Genomic DNA, 11,191 nt, shown 5'->3' with positions numbered 1-11,191 from the left:
TTTAGCGCCATCAGATACCTAACCGAACTAAACCATTCTTAACTTTTCTTTTTGTCACTAGATGGTGGTAGTTTTTTCACAGCAGCTCTGCGTTTCGTTTCGTCTTCATTATTTTCAAATATTCTGATAGTTCGTTTTGTGTTCTGTCACTGTCAAAAAAGTGTGTCATCAAACAACAGCAACGTATTTTGTTACTTTTCTCTATGGTATTTTGCTTCTGGCTCTGTTTGTTTTGTTGGTGTTACTTAAATCCGTGTAGTAATAAATACCACTCGAAATAAACAATAAAGTATGGCTGACGGTAAGTAATACAAACTTTTATTTATAAATAACATAAACATAAATAACCTGAAATAATAGCTTTGCCATCAACTCTGCCTGCGGTGAACATTGTAAGTTGTACAACTTTTACTACATTAAAGTGTTTATTTTGCAGAAGATGTTATCCGCAGAAGACTCCTCATTGATGGAGATGGAACAGGAGACGACAGAAGGTTAAACGTTTTGTTAAAAACTTTAATAAAGTGGTGTAACAGCACAGATGAAAAACCTGAAGAAAGGTAAATAATTTTACATTTATATCAAGTGATTAGAATACGGTAATATCACTAATATATTTTTATACTATTTCAGTAAGTCAACACATGACCGCATGCTGGCCCAACTTGCTCAATGTGAATTTGCAGTAACAAAGTCTCAATTAGCCTCAGAAATGATGTCCGCTGAACTTACAAGCTATGAAGCACTGTCACAGATTCTGGAAACCGGTATAGAGGTGGCTAAAGGCAACATAGAAAAGAGTAAAGCTGATCTAGCTCAAGCAAAAACTGTCCGTAAGAACAGAATTGAATATGATGTTCTAGCTAAGGTTATAAGCGAACAACCTGATAGAAAAGAGACTTTAGAGCAACTGAGTACCCTAAAAACGGAATTAGGTAGTTTAGAATCGACAAAGCAGCAGTTAGAGAGTCGTTTGGCATTAAGAAAGAAGCAATTTCATGTACTGGTTACTTCAATTCATCAGTTGCAGGCTTTGTTGGATGAGCCTGATGATACAGAATCTGTTTCTGATGATGTTGAAATGAAAGACGACATTATAGAAGCATCAGCATGAATGATTAGATTTTTAATGTCTTAGATAAGAGTTAACATTTCTTACAATAATAAACATTATTTTTTGAACGTAAATGTTTATTTTTTTAAGAACCTACCTGTCTCTTTTTATTTTTTGTGTTGTCTTTGAGTATTGATTGCATTATTTTATTTTACTTTGTTCTTTATCACCTAGTCTCCTGGACAAAGGCATATTTTTTTACTTATGCAAGTTATTTTTATTTATAAGATGAATTCGTTTATTACTTAACTGTCTTAAAAACTATAAAACTTCCTGGGCTAAATAAAGGTCTGTCCAGCTGACCAATGTGTTAAAATGTCATTCAAGTCATAAAATACTAATTTAAAGAAAATAATAAAATTATTATTTCTCAATTTATGAAAGCATTGTTTTTATTATTTTAGCACAAAATAAAGCAGCCCAAAATAAATATATTTTCGTTCATTCGTTAAAGTCCACTGCTGGACAAACGCGAGAGCCCAAGGATTATTTTTAAAAACTCTGTTAAATATTTTCTTTATTCTGAATTCACGTTACATTTCATAAATAGCACGCGGTGGCTCTTCTCTCACTCCCCTTGGATGGCGTAATGGTACGATTAATCGCTTTGTACGGAGTGGTTCTTAAGATTCGAAGGCGCATTTTTAAAACAATTCGTAAGGCAGATTACTTTGTAAAGTGTTAAAAGTATGTGTCCTCGTAAATTTATGTTTATCTTAAATTAACCGATTATAATTACAATAGTTGTTGGCAACGACATGATTCCTACTAGGAATTTCATTGAATTATTATGGATCAACACCTAAACATGATAATATACTGTAGACCTCGTAGACGGTAGTGGTGGTACTTTGGTGGTGGCCATCAATAGGACAGACAGACAGTAATTTAAATTCCATTAGGTATCTACCTAAAAGCTTCCCTAGAAAGGACAATTTGTATTTTCCTAGCCGCCTTTCAAATCCTCTGTGACTCATAAACATACGTAGGAGTCCCACATGAGTTCCAAACACGTATGACTCAGTTCAACTTGCTAAAAAGTTTATATTTTTGTATCGTATGCCTACATGTTTAGAGTTGAAATTGTTTTGACAAAACAGATGTTTATTTTGTATGATTAGCGCGTTGCGTGCCCAGACAACAATTTTATATGTACGAAATGCGAGTCCAAATGTTGAATACAGGTAAATGTCTCTTTCAAAAGTCAATAGAACAGTATTAATTATTAAAAGGTACACCTGAGGAATGTACATTCGAGAGATCTGGTGAAAAGTTATTTTTCAGTCAGTTAACTGATATGGTTGCGTACCATACTCAAATACCTACCTAATTTTTAAGCTTTAACACTTACTAAACTCACCAAAAGCTAAGACAATATGATATACAAGCACCTATGAAGAATTTATGTATCAATAAAACTTGAATCTAATTAAAACATAAACCATAACTTTTAAAAGGATTTCTTCAGATACTTATCAATAAAAAAACATGTAAAGTAAAATAATTATTATTTTATAAACATTACCGTTGCGCACAATAGATAAATAACAATGATCAATTTAATATTACCATCTTTTTATTACATTACGCGTACCATCCCAAACTAATTTCAATAAAAATACAATCAACATCTTTGTACTTTCTTCAGCGATTGTACACAGTCAAAAACTAAACTTTTAACGCGCAAGTCCGCAGTGAGTCTTACATAAAGTGGCACTACGAATCAGCTGCGGCGGACAGCAGACGCGGCCTCCCGCTCAGCCCGGGAAACTTTCGCCACGGTACTCTTGAGAGAAAATGCCTTCCCTATGGGACTATCTCCACTTTAACAGACAGTACAACAACAAGAGAAACTTAGAAGAGGGGCTCTTCCAAATTGCCTCGCAGACCTGTAACATCCTGGTCAAAGTGAACAACACAAACAACATCAACCTGACTCGGAACGACAGGAGCGATGAGTACGGGTGCGCTGGCCCGCCTAAAGGGCCCGCTAAAAGTTCTATGCAGATCTGTGTGCCCAAGTTCCGGAAAAACTCCATAACTTCAGGCTGCAACCCCGGACTATCGGTAAGTGAACTTTTGGCCACAATTTCCCATTGTTTTAACTTGAACTATTGTTTTTCTTTAATGATGAAACACATTTTGGTGTTGCAAAAAAATGCGTGTTCTGTTACAGTAGAAATTGAGACAACAGTTAATTTAAATATTTGTAGAGTCCAGAATATATTTTGTAATTAATATACTTATTTATTAATTTTATTCATGCTTTAAGGAAGCATACTTGTTATAAGGATAACAAGTAATAAATTGTTGTAATTTATTTTGAATTTTTCACGCCTACTGAAAAGTTGTCCGACACCCAACGTCCATCAAACTTTTTATATGATAACGTAAGTACGTCCTTGTCTTCGCCGTAACCGTAAAGATGCATACGCGCGCCGCTGGCCCTTGCAGTTGGTACACTTTGATTGTTCGGTGGTATAAACAATATACATGCAATCCCGTTCAGTGGTGCTTTCCTCGTGCGGAGCCTTCAAAATTTATGCAAACTGATTTCACTTGAGGTACGTGCAGAATCCATGTGCATTGTTTATTGTTATTTATTTTTTACGGTGGCGTGTGGTGTGATCGTTGGCATATCGATTTTGTGGCAAGAAAGACATCGCGACCAGTAGACGTCGGTTCCGCTGACCTTGTTCCAATTCACGTATTTAGTATTTAATGCTCTTGATGGACACTACACGACTGTCTTTCGCATTCGATTAGAGCATTTGCATTTCTAAAGATGTAGCAATGAAAATGTAGAGCTACCTAAGAATTTACAGGTCAATTTAAAAATCGGTTAGTGGACAAGTATGGTCCGGTTTCTGAATTAAGATTTATTTACCGTGCTCATCTTCTAATCATGTAAGTATTAACTTTCATATTAAATTCACCATTGAATAGAAGATAGCATATTCAAGCTGTAATTCTCAATTCAGATACGGGGCCTGTGATGATTAATTATTAAGCTGTCTTTGAGTAATAACTTGCCAGTTGGTATAGGTCATGCATGATTTTTTACCGTGTAATAAATAAGAAAATACGCGTGAGGTACGCGTGGGTATATAAAAATCTAAATCTACTTACCTTTTAGTCTGGAAAACCTTTTATTAGTAATTCAGGGGAAGTCCCGAGGGAATCTCGTGCCTGTTATTCAGGAGACATAAGTGTGTTGCTCAAAGGCTTTTTGCTTTTAGTTCCCATGTGAGTGAAATAAGTAGGATTAGAAAGAAGTTACTTAGGGAAATAGAAATTTGCACTACAGGAAAATGGAAATCTATTAATCTACATGCGTTAATAGCTAGATCGGTTGCCAGTGCTGCCACTTTTTGTGATCAAATCTATACTTATAATAAATCTGTAGATAGGTCAATTCTGTACATGAAATACACCGTGTTACTTTGCATTCTTGCCATATTCACAGAGATAAAAGTAGGGACCAATACCTATTATTTAAGATAAACAAGAGTCTCCCATAAAGAAAATACACTGAGTTTTTAGTAAATTTGGTTTTGCAGTACAAATTGGAATAAACCAATTGTGTCTCGCACTTTCTACAGGTGCAAGTGGAATAAACCTAGTGGGCGTGGCCTAGTTCTTATTAATCTGTGATGTTTTATGGCTCTGGGTACCAGCCTTTTTATCCAGTCATAATAATTATTTTAAAATACTCTTCAGTTGATTTTAGATTTTCCTTTCTACTCTCAGTTTCTACTTTATGGGTTAAGGACCGTCAAAAATACGTAATAATTATTAGGCTTTTAATTAATTTATAACATTGTTCCCTATTTTTACAAATTAATAAATTAATATTTTAAACTATTATGTTGCATTTTTTACTATAAAATTATCACTTCACGGGATTTATTGCAACAATATCTATTTTAACGGTAAATAATATTTACCGTTAAAATAGATTCGGTTCGGCTCGGTTGCACGAGTCATGGTCGCGGGCAGACTACGCCGCATCTCTTCAGTCTGCCCGCGACCATGACTCGTGCAACCGAGCCGAAACGTCGGGAGGGTAAATATTATTTACCGTTAAAATAGATATTGTTGCAATAAATCCCGTGAAGTGATAATTTTATAATTTTAATAAATTAAGTATGAAATGAAATCACCTTATTCACAATTAATTATTTATTTATGAGTTCCTACTTACAAAGTTTACGTACTGCGAAGCAAGTGTTCAAAGTGTCCTCCGTTCTGATGAAGGCACAGTCTAGCACGGCGAAGCGTAGGTATTTCGCTTTAGTTTTCGCAACACATAAACGTTTTGTCTCACAGTTTCGCTGAAGCAATCCTTTCACGTAACACGTTTACACTTTTTATCTCTTCTGCGCATACCAGGTCGTTTCAAGTCACTCCAAAAATAATAGTCCATTGGTGTTAGGTCCGAGGATCGTGGTGACTAAGCCACTGGACCCCCTCGTCNATTAGAAACAAGTTACTTAGGGAAATAGAAATTTGCGCAACAGGAAAATGAAAATCTATTAATCCTACATGCGTTTTCAGCTAGATCGGTTACCAGTGATGCCACTTTTTGTGATCAAATTACTAATAAGAAGTAGGTATTATTAATTAAGTACCTAATGTTGTGAGCTCTACTAGGTACGTAATAATATTTAAATCTATATCGATTCACTCATTTAATTACAAAGGTGTGATAAAAATAAATTTATACAAGGTATAAAATACAAACACGTCAAAAGATAAGACGATAATCACAAAAAATATAACATTAAGGCGCTAATACGAATATCGCACGTAACGTACCCCACAATCTAGATGTGTACAACTTCTTAATACCTACCAACTATGCAAATCCCTTCGCGTACGAAATGGGCATCGAACACGCAATCGCTCGCCAGCCAATGTCGACTTTATGCACATTCTTGATCGTAAGTAACACTTTTCTTACCTTCTTACTTCTAGTTCACTTGCAAATAACTGCGTCTTTAACTGTCTAGAAATACGTATACTTAATTTAAAATTAGATGTCCAGTCTAGTATCTGCTTGCTAGAGCCGTGAGACATGTTCCGAGTCCAGCAGTGGAACGGACTATTCTGAAAGCAGCTCTTACATAAAAGATCGTCATCATCAAGTCATTATTTTATTATCCGCTGCAGAAGCACGACTCTCTAATATACCAGAGTAAATTGAAGGATTTCAAAAATCCAAAAAACTTTGCCTAATATTAATTCACTTATTTGGCGACTCTACTAAAAATCAAAAAGTAACTGAATAACAATGGGACCCGCATAACTATTGTGTCAAAGCATACTGCGGGCTGCCGTCACCATATCACAGTATGAAGCTTCTCTGTGAAGTCGACAACTCCGCGAGTGTTTACTTAACTATTCCGAAGTTCAGAGATAGTTATGATTGAATAGAAACTAGATAAATTAGTTGAAAACAGGATTATTACGGGTAAGTGCTACCTAACTCATCGCTGACGTGTATAAATGGGCTCAGTTAGATCTCTCTTTTAATTAATTGACTAATTTATAGCATTAATTAATTAATGTCCGCCGTAAATATCGGAATTAATCAAAAGTCTTTCGGTATTTTGTCAATGTTAAGTTAATTACTAGTTTAATTAATTAAAATTTTAAGGTTATTCGACATTACTGATAATTATTTTTTTTGCATAAATGCATGATTTTATTCTTTTTATGTAAAATATGACTTGTCTCATTACTGCGTTTTTTTTTATAGATTATAGTCGAAAATAAATAATAAAATATCGTTAAACCACAAACGCAAATTAAGATTAGGTACTGTTATAGCTCCTTAGCTGGTCTCGGGGTCGTGAAATAATGTTCAAGGCACAATTCAACAGTAAAACAGTGAATTGTCATCAAACACAACGAAATATACACATTCAACTTGGGTTATATCAGTCAAAACAATATCTAAACACCGAAATTCGTGAATTAATTAGTATTATATTATCTGTGCTATAATACAAACAAATTTTATCAGTTTATTACCCTTGCTTCTGCACGCGACTACTAAATTTCCGTAAACTGGATTTACAAACCTACTGAGGCTTCAAACCACAAACATTTTAGGTACCTTACTTTATGCTACGGCTACGCTCTATAGCACTGACATGAAAAATAGGGTCGGCCTAAGTAACCGACACGTCGGATAAGCGATGGCAGATTATTTATCGATTTCAAAATCACACCCTGCCCTAGTTTGAGGTGGAGGCTTTTAGCACGACCTTTTTAGCGAACCACATGTTGCCAAACCAAAACCCAAAACAAATTGAATTTACTTTGGCAGCAGTCAACTAACTAGCCGTCTCTCTTACTAAGCTTAATCTTGGAAAGTAATTAAGAAAATAAGACGTTATACGAGATTATTTTTCGTCTAAAGGCTTTTAAAAAGGAATTAGACTAAGTAACGTTGCTATTATATTATCTCTCTACATTTGTTGAAATAATCTTGTCAATCGGTCTTGAATTGAGTTCTTCTTATCCCTAATTCAATGGACAAATTGGATCAATTTGATAGAAACTCAATTTTATCGTTTCTGCTTTGGTGAAATCCAATTTCTTAAAATGTTGCCTTGTGAATCAGAGTAAGTTAGAAGTACTAAGTCCCTTTCGTAGCACTTTACACGTCCCATATTGGGTAATAATCTATAATAGCTAGTTTAAAAAACTTAAAATCTTTTGAATACATTATTATGTATCAAAATGTTAGTGATTAAGAACCAAAAATAATAACAATGTAAACGTGCCTTGAATAGGCATTACAAAACTAAGCTCTACTAAAGCTTTTGACTCGATTTGTACTTTTTAATGTTATACCGATCACAGTATTTAGGTATTCTATGACTGAGATCAAATCTACTTTTGACCGTTGTTTTGGAAATACGCACTTACGACTTTCTGAGACAGACCGAAATCAAACCGTTGATGTCGGAGCTTTGTAGTTGCATTAATTTTTATATTGACATGTGTGACGGCCATATTGAATGTATTGACAAACGCGTAAACATTTTAGCGTAGATTAATAAATCAAAACTAATCGACCTTAATATTCATGAGACACCCCTTCGCGTGACCATTAGGGTTTAGGATTTCATCGCCTAATCGGTTTTAACGATTAACCCCGTTTCTGATAGAACTTTTTTAGATTATCAGATTTTAATGTATTCCTGATGCGTTTAATTTCCATAGAAGTTTAAACTAGGAAGGAAAATTATAAGTACTTAGGCTGAGTAGCACCACCTAACTTTGACCGTAACTTTGACGAGAACCGGTGTTCTTTGGAATTTGACAGATTTTTGACGTTTGTTAAAGTAAGATGGTGCAACCCAGCCTTAGACTTTATAGTTGGTTATCTAGTATGGACATCTCCACTAATTACCTACCGTGTTCTAGCCCTCGCTACTGTCACCCTTTGTTTACGTTTTAATTGATATTAAAGTTGAATACAGTAATTTTACTATTACTGTTTGAATAATAAATCGTAGCACGTAGTAAAAACGCTGCTACGACCGCGTATTATTCAACCAAGAAGCTTCATTTCGTAGCAATGGGTATAACAATTTCATAAACGGCATTCAGTACATTTTCTCGCATACCGGTGTGCGGAACAAGAATTTTACATTACCTTCGTATGTAGTTATAAGCTTACGCAATAACACATAAAATACATAATCCTGGATATACTCCGCCGTCTCACAGATATTTTATTAATAAAACTTGTGCACACGAGCGGGGAGCCCTCGTATACTTTCACATAAATGTACGTACAGATGTTTNTAACGACGCATTATCCAAAATATTGGAGAACATTTCCTTAGTACGACTGAATCGCGACTAACCTAGCTACGCGGCCGATGTTCGTTTCTGGGCATATCGCGGAGACACGCGCCACGCCCCCGTTTCACATCTATTCCCTTCTATGATCTGAGGTGCTACCTAACTCATCGCTGACGTGTATAAATGGGCTCAGTTAGATCTCTCTTTTAATTAATTGACTAATTTATAGCATTAATTAATTAATGTCCGCCGTAAATATCGAAATTAATCAAAAGTCTCACGGTATTCTGTCAATCTAAGGTAATTACTAGTTTAATTAATTATGAGGTTTTTCGACATTACAGATAGAAGACTTTTTTTTACATACAATGCATCTTTTTACGTAAAATATAACTTGTCTCTTTACTGCGTTTTTTTATAGATGATGTAGTCGAAAATAAATAATAAAATATCGTCAAACCCCTAACGTAAAGATTACTATAATTTATATTATATTATCTGTGTTATAATACAAACAAATTATAACAGTTTATTACCCTTGCTTCTGCACGCGACTACTAAATTTCCGTAAACTGGATTTACAAAACTACTGCTTCAAACCACAAACATTTTAGGTACCTTACTTTATGCTACGGCTACGCTCTATAGCACTGACATGAAAAATAGGGTCGGCCTAAGTAACCGACACGTCGGATAAGCGATGGCAGATTATTTATCGATTTCAAAATCACACCCTGCCCTAGTTTGAGGTGGAGGCTTTTAGCACGACCTTTTTAGCGAACCACATGTTACCTACCAAGCCGAATTTACCCAGAACAAATTGAATTTACTTTGGCAGCAGTCAACTAACTAGCCGTCTCTCTTACTAAGCTTAATCTTGGAAAATAATTAAGAAAATAAGACGTTACACGAGATTATTTTTCGTCTAAAGGCTTTTAAAAAGGAATTAGACTAAGTAACGTTGCTATTATATTATCTCTCTACATTTGTTGAAATAATCTTGTCAATCGGTCTTGAATTGAGTCTTTCTTATCCCTAATTCAATGGACAAATTGGATCAATTTGATAGAAACTCAATTTTATCGTTTCTGCTTTGGTGAAATCCAATTTCTTAAAATGTTGCCTTGTGAATCAGAGTAAGTTAGAAGTACTCTAGTCCCTTTCTTAGCACTTTACACGTCCTTAAAATTTAAAACTTAAAAAATCTTTAAATGTTTTGAATACATTATCATCAATATGTATCAAAGAAATAATAACAATCTGAACGTGCCTTGAATAAGTAGGTATTACAAAACTTAGCTCAAAAGCTTTGGTTCGATTTGAACTTTTTAATGTTATACCGATCACAGTATTCTATGACCACAGATCACTATATATGTAGCAAGCTATCTATGACTGAGATCAAATCGACTTTTGACCGTTGTTTGAAAATACGCACTTATGACTTTCTGAGGCAGACCGAAATCAAACAGTTGATATCGCAGGTAGAGATAGTTGCATTAATTTTTATATTGATATGTGACGGCCATTAAATGTATTGACAAACGCGTAAACATTTTAGCGTGGATTAATAAATCAAAACTAATCGACCTTAATATTCATGAGACACCCCTTCGCGTGACCATTAGGGTTTAGGATTTCATCGCCTAATCGGTTTTAACGATTAACCCCGTTTCTGATAGAACTTTTTTAGATTATCAGATTTTAATGTATTCCTGATGCGTTTAATTTCCATAGAAGTTTAAACTAGGAAGGAAAATTATAAGTAGGTACTTAGGCTGAGTAGCACCACCTAACTTTGACCGTAACTTTGACGAGAACCGGTGTTCTTTGGAATTTGACAGATTTTTGACGTTTGTTAAAGTAAGATGGTGCAACCCAGCCTTAGACTTTATAGTTGGTTATCTAGTATGGATATCTCCACTAATTACCGTGTTCTAGCCGTCGCTACTGAAACCCTTTGTTTACGTTTCAATTGATATTAAAGATAAATACAGTAATTTTACTATTACTGTTTGAATAATAAATCGTAGCACGTAGTAAAAACGCTGCTACGACCGCGTAGTATTCAACCAAGAAGCTTCATTTCGTAGCAATGGGTATAACAATTTCATAAACGGCATTCAGTAGGTACATTTTCTCGCATACCGGTGCGCGGAACAAGAATTTTACATTACCTTCGTATGTAGTTATAAGCTTACGCAATAACACATAAATAAAATACATAATCCTGGATATACTCCGCCGTCTCAC

The 11,191-nt window shown here is 34.8% G+C and overlaps 2 protein-coding genes across 3 annotated transcripts in view; both read left to right on the top strand.

The window, feature by feature from the left end:
• The first annotated feature begins 181 nt into the window (after positions 1 to 181).
• thoc7 (THO complex subunit 7) lies at positions 182 to 1,133 on the top strand. The gene is made up of 3 exons (XM_028304354.1): positions 182 to 301; positions 437 to 560; positions 634 to 1,133. The coding sequence occupies exons 1-3, from the start codon at positions 292 to 294 to the stop codon at positions 1,112 to 1,114; spliced, it is 615 nt and encodes a 204-aa protein (XP_028160155.1). The 5' UTR covers positions 182 to 291; the 3' UTR covers positions 1,115 to 1,133.
• A 1,735-nt stretch (positions 1,134 to 2,868) lies between these two features.
• Positions 2,869 to 11,191, top strand: part of LOC114352697 (phospholipase D3) — a 53,007-nt gene continuing 44,684 nt past the window's right edge. The window contains exon 1 of one of the 2 annotated variants that reach the window (XM_028304370.1): positions 2,869 to 3,181. In XM_028304370.1, the coding sequence (XP_028160171.1) occupies positions 2,912 to 3,181 (270 nt within the window). In that variant the 5' untranslated portion in view covers positions 2,869 to 2,911. The remainder of the gene's footprint in view (positions 3,182 to 11,191) is intronic. The other variant, XM_028304369.1, reaches the window with a different exon arrangement.

Source organism: Ostrinia furnacalis, unplaced genomic scaffold (assembly GCF_004193835.3).
Source record: "Ostrinia furnacalis isolate ACB-3 unplaced genomic scaffold, ASM419383v2 OfSCF1416, whole genome shotgun sequence".
NCBI lineage: Eukaryota > Metazoa > Arthropoda > Insecta > Lepidoptera > Crambidae > Ostrinia > Ostrinia furnacalis.
This window is presented reverse-complemented; position numbering and strand designations above follow the sequence as displayed.

Bases quoted from the DNA above. Each gene is read 5' to 3' on its own strand.
- thoc7 (XM_028304354.1), top strand. The intron at 561-633 runs GTAAATAATTTT...ATACTATTTCAG, and splicing joins GATGAAAAACCTGAAGAAAG to TAAGTCAACACATGACCGCA.